Genomic DNA, 12908 nt, shown 5'->3' on the forward strand with positions numbered 1-12908 from the left:
GTGAAAGCAGCAATCCCTCTTGCTGTTCTGGCTTCTGGGATAGCTGCGCAGCCTGCATTCGCTCCATAAGACACACACGCATTTCCCCATACTTTTTAGGAGGGAAAAAGTGAGTCTTATAGAGCAAAAAATACGGTACATTGGGCTCCCGCTGTTCAACTGATTATTGATCTTAATTTTTATTTTCTTCTTTCCTGCAGGCGTGGCAAACCTCTCTATATATGTAAAGAAAGATACAAAGTCCTTGAACAGCAGTGGGTTTCGCACACCTTTGACCACATCAACAAAAGATGGGGGCCGCATTATAATGGTTTGTAGGTCACTGACCACCTTGCTGTAACATCACCCTTATTATCAGCGCTACCGGCATGAGCTTTAAGTGAATGGAAGTTCAGTCGCTTCCCTGGGGAAGGTGTGAATCGGCACCTTTCTACGAAGCCCTGCGTTATCCAGGTCCTGGTAATAAGACATGCAGGAATTAAAAACACAAAGCAATTAGCCCTCCTAATCCGAGTACGGAATCTAAATTCATTTGATAGTTGTTGCTGTATAATCCACTAATAAACAAGCACAAATTGTACTTTAAAAATGCCACTAAATGGCGGTTGAGCGTTTTGTTTTGCCCCGGGTTGGGGTTGTGTATGCTGAGGCACTGTATATGTGTAGTACACACCTGCTAAACATACTGCTCCCCCCTTTACCCTTCTTTGTGTTGCTTTAAGATTTTGATTGATAATGTATTTGTAAGTATACAAGAGCTGTAACACTTCTGATTTGTGAAATTGTATAGAAATTGGTCTAAAGGATTTTTAGAGAATATTTCACTTACTGCCGCGAAGCTATGGAAAGAAGCTTCAGGCAATACTGAAAACCTTACTCATTCTCAGGAATTTCATAGATATACTCCAGAGAGATTAGTGAAATTAGCTGTAAAATAGTTAGCTTGCTGCTCTTAATGTAATACAGTACGTATACAGTATTCTGTCTCTGCCATTTCAGTTAGCTTTATTTACTGGTAACTACTAACGCATCCATTTTATGGTCTGTGTACATACGACTTTTGTAAGACGCCCCGAAATGGTAGATCACAATCCCAGCCCAGCACATCATGGCTGTCTCGTTCCCACCTAGCCGTAGGTTTCAGTAAGGGGAAGGCGAAAGTCCTGCTGAGTTCTTTGCAAATGAAGCGTAAGTTGAGGACTTTCCAATGAGTTTCAAGAAGCATCTTTCTATTATATTCACAGAGCAAGCACTGCCCTTTCTGCTTGACTTCCATTAATAGGGGAATTTGGTAGAGGAGTTAAATTGTGAGTTGGCAGTGGTTAAAAAGAAATGCACCTCCTCTGAATGGGGCATATTTACAACTATCCTCCAGTCTGCATGGAGCAGTCAAGGCTGTACACAGAGAACCCTTTTTAAAAAGCGGAAATCCTGAGGATCCAGTTGCTTGCCATGGAAGGGTGGGGGGGAATCAAGGAGCAGCCTGAATCGAGCCCTCCTCTCAAAGAAACAGCTGATCATCATACTGGATCACAGAGGAGAATCACCTGTGCGGCTGTCCTTCAAGCTGGAGATATATATATATATATGTGCTTCCACTCATAGTGGACCGTAGGACACTTATATTTATTTAGATGGCTTTGAAATCCACAAGAATGGGCATCATTGCAGAAAGATGGGTGGGGAACACACCACATACCACACTTAACCAGGCAGGGGGGGAAACAGATTGATACTATCTTGCTGCCAAAACCTTTTTCATCTTTTTCACAGAATAGTCAAACAGCTGTTGGACTCTTTCTAACGCTTCTGTTGGTCATTTCTGACACTTGCATCCTTTGACTTAACATAGCTTTTTTTCTGTAAAGTGAAGTTTATATATGTAAACTACCATTAAAAATAAGAAAGAGTTGTAGCCATATAACCATGTATTCAGTTGAAAGCTGCTCTCTTTTCAAACGTCTGATAGGAAGTCAGCTGCTGAAATTCGGATAGGAAATAATAAGAAGGAAGTGGGGATGTTCACAAGATGAGCCTTATAGGCCACAACGTTTTTACAAAACCTTAAGGAAAACACATAGCAATGGTTTGCTGTTTTATTTATATAAATTTATCCGTGTGAATATTTATATATAAGCACACGCAAACATTTTTGGGTTCTACCCAGGAGCCTGCATTTCATCCACCAACTGAAATATGGTCTTTTCCAGAACATTGCTACATTTTTAATATTGTAACGTATATTCTGCCTATAATATTTTTGCATTGCTCATTTATGAGTACCCAGCCATTTTGTAAGCACCGGACAGGCAGAAAAGCTGCTGACATTTCCCAGCATAATGCGATTACAGGAGTCTTGGATTTGCTCTGTGTGGTTTTGAAACTTCACAAGAGATGATGTCAAAGGAAACAAGAGCCTCCAGAAACTGAATGAGATGTGCTATTTAAAATGGAATGTTTTATGACTGTGTATATGAGTGTGAAGTAAAATTATTAGCCTTAACCTTAAAATCTTCGGATTTCATGGCGTTCATTTTTATACTGGTGAATTAGTCACCGGTCAGTTTTTAAGAAAAAGAAAAGGCACTTGTTTGGAAATCCTACTTGAAATATACCTGCATGCTGCTGAACTAGAACTTTGATTACTCCTATAACTTTTTGAAAACCTGCTTTGTTAAGCTTACTTTGAAAAATAACAGGTCCAACTAGAATGGGTGTGTGTGTGTGTGCTGCTGCTGCTGCTGCTATTCCTCCGACGTACTGGTGTGGTATCTTGTATGAACGATCATTTTAAGTACAGTACATTACTGTGGAAACAGAATCAGTCTTTGACACATCAAAATGCAAAACTAAAAATACCGTAATCAACATTGTAAAATATGTTAATAAAAAGTCTACTGTCATTATGTGTGTATGGGCTCCTTTTGTTGTATGATAATAAGTTTACATGAAAAAGCACCAAACATGTGTTTTGCATTCAGTTAAGGCAGGGGGGGCGCGGGGGGCGCTGTGGGTTAAACCACAGCCTAGGACTTGCCGATCAGAAGGTCAGCGGTTCGAATCCCCGCGACGATGTAAGCTCCCATTGCTCGGTCCCTGCTCCTGCCAACCTAGCAGTTCAAAAGCACGTCAGAGTGCAAGTAGATAAACAGGTACCACTGTGGCAGGAAGGTAAACGGTGTTTCCGTGCGCTGCTCTGGTTCACCAGAAGCGGCTTAGTCATGCTGGCCACGTGACCCAGAAGCTGTACACCGGCTCCCTCGGCCAGTAAAGAGAGATGAGCGCCGCAACCCCAGAGTCGGTCACGACTGGACCTAATGGCCAGGGGTCCCTTTACCTTGAGTCAGGAGGAGGACAACTTTTTCAGCGTTGAGGGCTGCATCCCTTTCTAGGCAGCCTGCCGGGGGACCATGCGTGTCAGAAGCGAGCCCACAGTAAATCACACCAGAGTGGGTGAAGTTGGCTCCTTATTCAAAAAACAGGCTTGGCAAAGGAGTGACGGGTCTAAGAAGCACAGCAACACTCTTCAGTAGGTCTTTGCCCCATGAGGCAGTTGTGGAGGCTAAAGGCCTTCCCACAGCTGCCTTACTCTCCTCCTCTCCCAGGTATTTCCCAAGCAATCTGAGACTGCCACACATGCTTGCTTTTGTTCCTCCCTCTTCATGGCTCCCCTGGCCCTGGGAGAAAAGGGGGAGTGGAGCTGGTTGCCGCAGGAGGGGAGACACCCTGGCTTCTTTAACCAACCGGAAGAAGAGTTTGGAGTTGATATCCCACTTTATCACTATCACTATCTCCTTTCCCTTCATCTCCCACAACAAACACTCTGTGAGGTCAGTGGGGCTGAGAGACTTCAAAGAAGTGTGACTGGCCCAAGGTCACCCAGCAGCTGCATGTGGAGGAGCGGAAACGCGAACCCGGTTCACCAGATTACAAGTCTACCACTCTTAATCACTACACCACACTGGCTCATCTCTGCTTCTTGGCCTCCCTCCTCTCCTGTTTCCGCCTCTACTGCCGATTCTGGACTTCTTTCTGCCACAGACTCTCCTCGCTCACAAAGCCCCATGAGCTCTTCAGCTTCCGACACCACCTCTTCCCAATCTTCTCCCTCTGACCACTCACCATCGTGTCACCACCAGCCCCTGGGTCTCTGAGCCTTTGTCCCCTGGGGGTTCCCCAGCGGGTGCCTCTCACTATTCCTCTGTGACCAACCAGTTCATGACATAATGCCAGTGATGAGTGGATCCGGAAGCAAAAGTGGTTCACCTAGCGAAAGGCTAGTTTTAACATATACCCCTCTGCATCCTCCATGCTAGCTAGCAAGCAAGCAGCGTTATCTGAGTTCAAGCACACATTCCAGCCAGGCAAAAACACAAGGAAGGTGCAAGGCAGGCCTATGGAGAGGTGTGACCTGAGGGGAGTCCCAATGGCCAGATTTAGAGAGACATGGAGGTTGGAAGGTTGACAGAAAAGGGATCTTCATGGATTCCCTTAATTGTGGCATACCTTACCCTAAAATCTGGCCAAATCTGTCAGATTTCCTTAGAATTTGCCCTGTACAGTGGTACCTCGGGTTACATACACTTCAGGTTACATACGCTTCAGGTTACGGACTCGGCTAACCCAGAAATAGTGCTTCAGGTTAAGAACTTTGCTTCAGGATGAGAACAGAAATCGTGTTTTGGCGGTGCGGCGGCAGCAGGAGGCCCCACTAGCTAAAGTGGTGCTTCAGGTTAAGAACAGTTTCAGGTTAAGTACGGACCTCCGGAACGAATTAAGTACTTAACCCGAGGTACCACTGTACGTAAATCCTTCCTACCTTGTTACACGCAGAAATGACTTAATTGTGAGTCTTTCTAATAAGTCTGCGCTCATCATTTTTCAAGCCTCGAAGTAGTATGTGCTAAGTCACTTGCTACAAGAAACAAGTCAGATCACAACTTCCTGGGATCAGATGCTAAAATAACACAAATATTTGTGCCTGGGCATAACATGGCGTCGTAATGACCTTCCAGACACTTCAAGCCAGAGTAGCCTAGACAAACACAAAAGCAGGTGGAAGGTGAGAAATCAGCACTATACTTTCTCCCGTCAACCAAGTGAAGAAGTGGTTTTAACAATTTGCATACCTTAAAGCGCAGCAGCAAAGGTTGGGAAATACATGCAGGTTTCTGTGACCACAATCAATACCAAACGAGGCAAATTTGCAGACAAAATGGGTGGTAGGGGTAATTTATATGTATGAGCTCTTGTTTGTGTTCTACAAATGCCTTTTTGTTGATATTGTACCCTTAACTCTTCCAACTCTGCATATCAGTTAGTTGTTCAGTTTGCTACTGTGTCTGTGTGTGTGTGCGTGTGCGTGCCAAAAATGCCACAGGAACAGACACGCTGCAGTCCTGAATACCAAAGAGCAGTTGTCATGGCAACAATAAACAGGAGAAAGCTAGCCCAATTTAGGTGATTTACCTTTCTGAGTCCTCTGAGCATCACATATGGACTTGAACACTAAGTAAGTTATTGGAACCGGTTGTATTGACAAACATGAACTGCCCACCCCAACTGAATATTTTTGGATATCTCAGAATAATTCCAATACATAATCACCTTGTAATAACAGAACCTGCCGGTTCAGTCCAGTGTCTCCCAACACGCCTCATTTGCTCCTAATCCATTCCGGAGGTGTTAAATTCTGCCTCTTAAAATATCTCTGCATTTGCTCTGTGGATAGCTATGGGTACTCTTGCTACTTGAGGGACGGGTGAGGGAGATGGGAGATACTCCCATAGATACAGAATAAACAAAAAACCGGGGGAGGGGGACAATTCAACCCATCAATTGAAAGGAATCGGTGTGATCACTATGGCCCTCCTTCCATCATGTCCTGGGCTCAGGAAGACACTACAGAGATGGGAAAGAAGCCTGTTTATAGCTCCCACCATACTGGAAGCCCAGCCAGCTCCTAGGCCTCAGCCGAAGAGAAGGCAAGCTGAGGAATGCTCCCATTACAGATACTCTAAGTGTCCCTATTTTCCAGGGACAGTCCAGGATTTACAGAAGGCATCTGAGATTCTGACTTGAACCCGGAGTGTCCTTTTGCTTCCCTATTTTAATCGGAGAAATGTTGGAGGGTATGGTGTTCTCTAATGCCCAAGCCAAGGAGATACGTAACTACAGTGGTACCTCGGGTTACATATGCTCCAGGTTATATACGCTTCGTGTTACAGACTCCGCTAACCCGGAAATAGTACCTCGGGTTAAGAACATTGCTTCAGGATGAGAACAGAAATTGTGCTCTGGCGGCGCGGCGGCAGCAGGAGGCCCCATTAGCTAAAGTGGTGCTTCAGGTTAAGAACAGTTTCAGGTTAAGAACGGACCTCCGGAACGAATTAAGTACTTAACCTGAGGTACCACTGTGTAACCTTTAGAAGACATCTGAAGGTCGCCCTGTATAATAGGGAAGCTGTGTGTGTGTGATTAATATATATATATTAATGTTTTTACATATGTTGGAAGCTGCCCAGAGTGGCTGGGGCAATCCAGTCACATGGCTGGGGTATAAATAGTAAAATTGTTGTTGTTGAGCAGGGGGTCCCTATGTTCATCAGAGGTACGTTGGAGTGTATGTCATTATCATACAGCAAGAGGCCTGAAAGGAGGAGAAACTGGGCCTTCTTTGCTCACTGACACCGCCTCTTCCTCTCATCAAGGTCCAGCTGTGCATTTTCCACCATTTACACTCCTTGCAGCAGGTGTGGGGAGCCTCAGGCCCAGAGGTGAAATGAAGCTCTCCAGGCCCTCTTTATCAGGCTCTGGGGACCCAAGCTCAGGCCCTCTGTGGTGATTTGGCCTGGATGGGGTATGTCCTTGAACTATGATGGTATCTTCCTTTCCAGGAAGGATGGAGCTGTGCGGAAACCTCTGACTCTCGTGTGGCTGGGCTGCTTCTCTACAAAGGTAAGAGTCCACAGCTGTTGCTCTGTCTGGTCTTCCCCTCAATGGAGGGAATAAATCCCATACCAAAACTTATTTTTCCCCACCCCCTTATTATACAGCCAGGATGCGGGTGGCGCTGTGCGTTAGACCACAGAGCCTAGGACTTGCCGATTGGAAGGTTGGCGGTTCGAATCCCCATGACGGGGTGAGCTCCTGTTCCTCGGTCCCTGCTCCTGCCAACCTAGCAGTTTGAAAGCACCTCAAAGTGCAAGTAGATAAATAGGTACCGCTCCGATGGGAAGGTAAACGGCATTTCCGTGCGCTGCTCTGGTTCGCTAGAAGCAGCTTAGTCATGCTGGCCACATGACCCAGAAGCTGTATGCCAGCTCCCTCGGCCAATAAAGCGAGATGAGCGCTGCAACCCCAGAGTCGGTCACGACTGGACCTAATGGTCAGGGGTCCCTTTACCTTTACCTTACCTCCTTGCTGATTTGCCTGAGGTGAGTGCGCATTTCACGCGCTGCTTCAGAGCGCCAAGTTCTGCATGTAACTTCCGTACGGCTGAGGGACGCGATTCTGGAACGAAAAGGGGCACGAGATGCGTCGATGTTTCTTTTTACGCAACATTCTCAACCAAAGTCCCCACTATGCCTTTAAGCAGCAGTATACCACTTTAGACAGGCATAGCTGTTCCCAAAGAATCCTGGCCTTTGCTAAGGGCGCTGAGAGTTGTTAGAAGACCCCTATTCCCCTCACAGAGCTGCAATTTTCAGAGAAGTTTAACAATCCCTCTTTCTAGGGGGCTCTAAGAATTGTAGCTCTGGTGAGGGAAAACATTATGATGAATGGTTGAAGGAGCTGTGTATATTTAGCCTGGAAAAATGGAGAGGAGATATGACCACTGTTGTAAATATAAAATATGCCCTTTTCCCTTATGGGGTATCCAAGAGCCCATATAGAGTCCTTACATAGGTTCCCTATTGGTAGGAGAAAATAACAGAGGCCAACCAGAGAATATTGAGAAGCAAAGCAGCTAGTATGCTTGATCTTTATTGATCTGTTGCAACAGGGCACTCCCCTCACATGCAGGAGAGGAAGAGGACCCCCAAAATTGCCGTGCAAGGGCTTATAAAGACTTTTGAAATTCCCATTCTCTAGATCAAGACCACCCCCAGAAACATTATGCATACATCACAGAAGGGGTGTAACCTAAGACCACCCCTCAGATACATCCCACCTACATCACAGAAATTTAAATGTTGTTTTTCTCCTGTCACAGTTTATCTCCTGTCTGGCAAGTTACTTGATTGGATTGCCTGGGGAGCCTGGCCATTCTTTTGTAGTGGTAAAATACTTATTTCCTGGGCCAGGTCACAGGCTCACACCTTATTCAAACAGACATATACTTGAGATAGGATTTGTGAGGAAAGAGACAATGGGGAGGCTTTTCCAGTTTAACCTTGCAGAGAAAGGATTTGGTCAGTTTAGGAATCAAAATGGTTCCAGGTTGGTCATCCTGTGTTGATCTATGTATGTGCAGTTATGAACATTACCATATATCTAAGACCATAAAATTCCTATCACACCACCATCTTCAAATATTTTATGGGCTGTCACATGGAAGATGGAGCAAGCCTGTTTTCTCCTGCTCTGGAGGGTGGGACTTGAACCAATGGCTTCAAGTTACAAGAAAGGAGATTCCGACTCAACGTCATGAAGACTTTTCTGACTGTAAGAGGTGCTCAACAGTGGAACAGACTCTCCTTCCTTGGAGGTTTTTAAGCAGAAGTTGGATGGCTGTCTGTCATGGATGACCTAGCTGAGATTCCTGCATTGCTGAGGGTTGGACTAGATGACCCTTGGGTCCCTTCCAACTCTACAATTCTTTGATTCCATGAGGGGGAAAGGGATCTCCTAACTTCTCTCAGCACCCACAACAAGCTACCTCCCCCCATGATACTTTGGGGGAAGCCATGACTGTTGAAAATGGTAAAAACGTGCTTTCAATGTGCAGATAAGTTTCATGGAAATAACCCCGCTGGCTCTGAGAGGAGAAACAGCCCCATGTCTTCAATTATTCGCAAAGTACTGTCTTCCCTAGCTTGCAACAGGCGCCTCACGTTCACATAGATAAATCGAAGGAAAGACCTTTTCAATTAAGTGCTGTCATCGGATAACCTATTCCTGTAAACTGCCATGCAGGTTAATGAGTGCTAAGAGTACAATTGCTGAGCCACTGCGACATCCTCAGACTCGCTTGACATGATTGCATGTTTTTAGTTTAAGCAGCTACAAAGGGAGTGTATCTCTCTCACACAAACCTATCCATGCGCTGGCAGAATGCATGGTCTAGCCCAGGGCTGGATTTAGGTTTGATGAGGCCCTAAGCTACTGAAGGCAATGGGGCCCTTTATATGTCCAGCTGTCCTTTGTCAACAACAAATTGTCTCTTTTTGTGTGTGTTGAACATATGCTATATGGAAATTTATGGACCTAAGAGGTATCTAAACCATTTGCACATAACAAAATATGTATTTTATCAAAGTAATTGAACTGAAATACAATTAAGAAGTATATTAATAGTGAAATACAATCAAGAAGAAGTATATTAATAGTGAAATAATTATTAAGATCTAACTTCAAATGATTTTTATTCATAGAAAACTTAACAATGCAAACACATTGGTATTTGGCAATAACAAAAGTTCCTTTCGAAACACAATTTACAAAGACTCATAATCTAGTCTCTAGAAACTTGCTATAACATGAAATAATAACAGGTGTAGATATATGATGCAAACTACTAATAATTATGAATAGCAGAATGTAGGCACCCTATACAGTGGTACCTCGGGTTACATATGCTTCAGGTTACAGATGCTTCAGATTACAGACTCCACTAACCCAGAAATATTACCTTGGGCTAAGAACTTTGCTTCAGGATGAGAACAGAAATCGTGCTCCGGAGGCACAGTGGCAGCAGGAGGCCCCATTAGCTAAAGTGGTGCTTCAGGTTAAGAACAGTTTCAGCTTAAGAACGGACCTCCGGAACAAATTAAGTACTTAACCCAAGTTACCACTGTATATAGAAATGAGCAAAGCAGTGATATTTTAGGGAGCAGGCTAGCAGGCGGGGCCCATGACTTACATCATAGGAGCCTACACAACACAAAACACTGTTGCTGGATGTAGGTTTTATTTTATTTGTTTTTTATCTTATATTTTGGAATTGTACATCCAGTTTTCCCCCTTGTATTTTTTGGAGGGCCCCAAAGGAGTGGGGCCTTAAGCTATAGCTTGTTTAGCTTATACATAAATCCAGCACTGATCCAGCCTCACCCACTGCTGATCAATTCAATAGATTTCAGAAGGGGTTATGCACATGTACAGGGGTTATGCACACCTGGTGCATGGAAAGACTGAGCAAACAGAGGTGGGGGTGGGTTGCAGGACTGTGCATCAATTCCATACACTGACACGTTTCCCTGTCATTTCCATGTATAATTTCCATGTCGAAAGAGCTTATATGCATGCGCAGGTTTTTGAAGGTAGAAATCCTCTATGCAAGGAGGGACCTCAGTTTGGTAGGATCCTTTCTCACATGGTAAAGCTCTACCTGCATACATCTACAGATCTATGTTGATCTTGCGGGTGCCGGTGGAGTGAATGTGGCTACACCAGGCGTGCCAACCAAGTCTGCACATTAATTCAACGTGTGGAGAGGTACGTGTGAACGCTGCCACCCCTCCTTGAGTAGAGGGAGGTCACTGCCCAGTTAGGGTCCCTTCTTGCATGGAGGAACTCTATGTGCATGCAGAAGCTTTTGGGAATACCTTCTGTTAAGTTGTGGGTGAACATATCAGACAACACAGCGATTCTACAAACAGCTCTTGTTTATTCACAGGCCAGGACAGAACTGAACTGAAGGGTTCAGTCAGCCTGCTTATATAGAGCTCCAGTACAATGTAACTGTAACAATTTTCTAAAACTATCCAATCACTGAGCGTCACTTTCGATCCCTTATTTGCATAACTATCTACAGTATCCCCCTGCTGGCCCAGGGTGAGAACTTCAGTACATAACACCTTCCTTCTTTGGCAATCACTCGTAGCCAAGTAAGATGGTCTTCCATGAACATGGTTTTAACAGTGACTCCATAAGTGACTGTGGAGGCCGATTCTGGATCCACACATCCTTCCACAGTGGGGACATTGGTTTCCGGGCAGGAGTTGATCATGGTAAAGGTTTGCCAAGCATGCCTTCCTCTTAGCACGTTTCTCCCTTTCGAGCATCTTCAAAGCCCATGACACCTTTGGTAAAGGCTGTTGTCCTACTGGAGCGCTCGCAGGCCAGTGTTTCCCAGTTGTCTGTGTTTATACTACAGTACTTTTTTTTTTTTAGATTTGCTTTGAGAAAGTCTTTAAACCTCTTTTGTTGACCACCAGCATTATGCTTTCCATTTTTAAGTTTGGAAGAGAATAGTTGCTTTGGAAGACGATAATCAGGCATCACACAGCTAGGCCTTGTGACACTACCCCTCACCCACATGTCCATTCATCATATGGACATGTTTGTGTGCATTTCTCTTAATGTACTGCAGGGGTGTCCAACCGGCCGCGATCGACAGGTCGATCCCTGGATGATTGTGGTCGATTGCAGGATCCTTATCCATTTGACTTCCGAAATGTTCAAAAACCAAGGCACAGCTTCTGATTGGTGAAGGTGCCCCGGAAACAATAGCCAACAGCCACATCAGATGTTCGGCTTCTGAAAAATGTTCATAAACTGGAACACTTCCGGGTTTTAGGAGCTTGAGAACCAAAGCGTTTGAGAACCAAGGTACCACTGCATAAAGATCAAAATGTCCACCTTATATGGGTTAGCAGGGTGTTCCATTTTAGGGGTTAAAACTTAATTTACACAAATTTCTTCAGTGAGGGGGTCTTTAAAATATGTTTTTGGGTGTGGGGAATTCAAATCTGCTGTTATTTTTGTGATTGGACAACATTTAGCTTGGCAAGTCTACGTTGGATGAAGAAGCGCATAAACTCCTTTTGGAAAACCAAAGAATGTTAATTTTACCTTCTGAAAATGTCGGCTAATGCTCAATAATAAATGAATGAATGAATGACGGCAAGGATTTGGCAGTCATTTTTAATGGTTTCTATGCAATCTTACGCACATCTTACTTAACAAGCAAAACCAAATTATATTAATTCAACCAAAATACCTTTTGAATTCCTAAGTAATGTTACAACTTTTTAGCACTTATTTTGGGATTTTGAATGTTGAAAAATTCAACAAGCCCTAATGGGGTATCCCAGTTCTAGGACTTGCATTTTTAATTCTACTCTAAACCAGTACAGTGGTACCTCGGGTTAAGTACTTAATTCATTCCGGAGGTCCGTACTTAACCTGAAACTGTTCTTAACCTGAAGCACCGCTTTAGCTAATGGGGCCTCCTGCTGCTGCCGCGCCGCTGGAGCACGATTTCTGTTCTCAACCTGAAGCAAAGTTCTTAACCTGAAGCACTATTTCTGGGTTAGCGGAGTATGTAACCTGAAGCGTATGTAACCTGAAGCATATGTAACCCGAGGTACCACTGTACAGCCAAAAAAATTGTCCCAAATACCTGCTGTGGGATGACCCCCTTCAGATGTGTGTGGCAAAAACGTGTCTCTTATGCCATACCTCCAACCAGTGCGTTTTTCTAGAAAAAGAGGTGCCAGAAATCACCATGAACGCCTCCCTTCTTCTCGTATAATGGCAATGGCACCCATCTGAGAGGGGCCAGAACTGGGGTCCGGCCAAAGAAAAGGCCTGCCTCCAGCCCAAAAACTGAGGCTTGTTCTGGTTTGAACTGGAGGGAGACGGAGAAAGGCATTAAATGGCTTGACAGCCAAGATAAGTGTTTGATCACCAAGCACAATGACAAGAAGCAAAGAAAATTGTTATTGAGAAACCCTGCTAAT

At 44.5% G+C, this 12908-nt stretch overlaps 1 protein-coding gene across 8 annotated transcripts in view; it reads left to right on the plus strand.

The window, feature by feature from the left end:
- UBR3 (ubiquitin protein ligase E3 component n-recognin 3) overlaps positions 1–2903 on the plus strand; it is a 94116-nt gene extending 91213 nt beyond the window's left edge. For all 8 annotated transcript variants that reach the window (XM_083405197.1, XM_083405195.1, XM_083405194.1 and 5 more), the window contains one exon: positions 201–2903. In XM_083405197.1, coding sequence (XP_083261323.1) covers positions 201–318 — 118 coding nt within the window. In that variant the 3' untranslated portion in view covers positions 319–2903. The remainder of the gene's footprint in view (positions 1–200) is intronic.
- Positions 2904–12908: the final 10005 nt, after the last annotated feature.

Source organism: Podarcis tiliguerta (genome assembly GCF_965153285.1).
Source record: "Podarcis tiliguerta genome assembly, chromosome: 1".
Taxonomy (NCBI): Eukaryota; Metazoa; Chordata; class Lepidosauria; order Squamata; family Lacertidae; genus Podarcis; species Podarcis tiliguerta.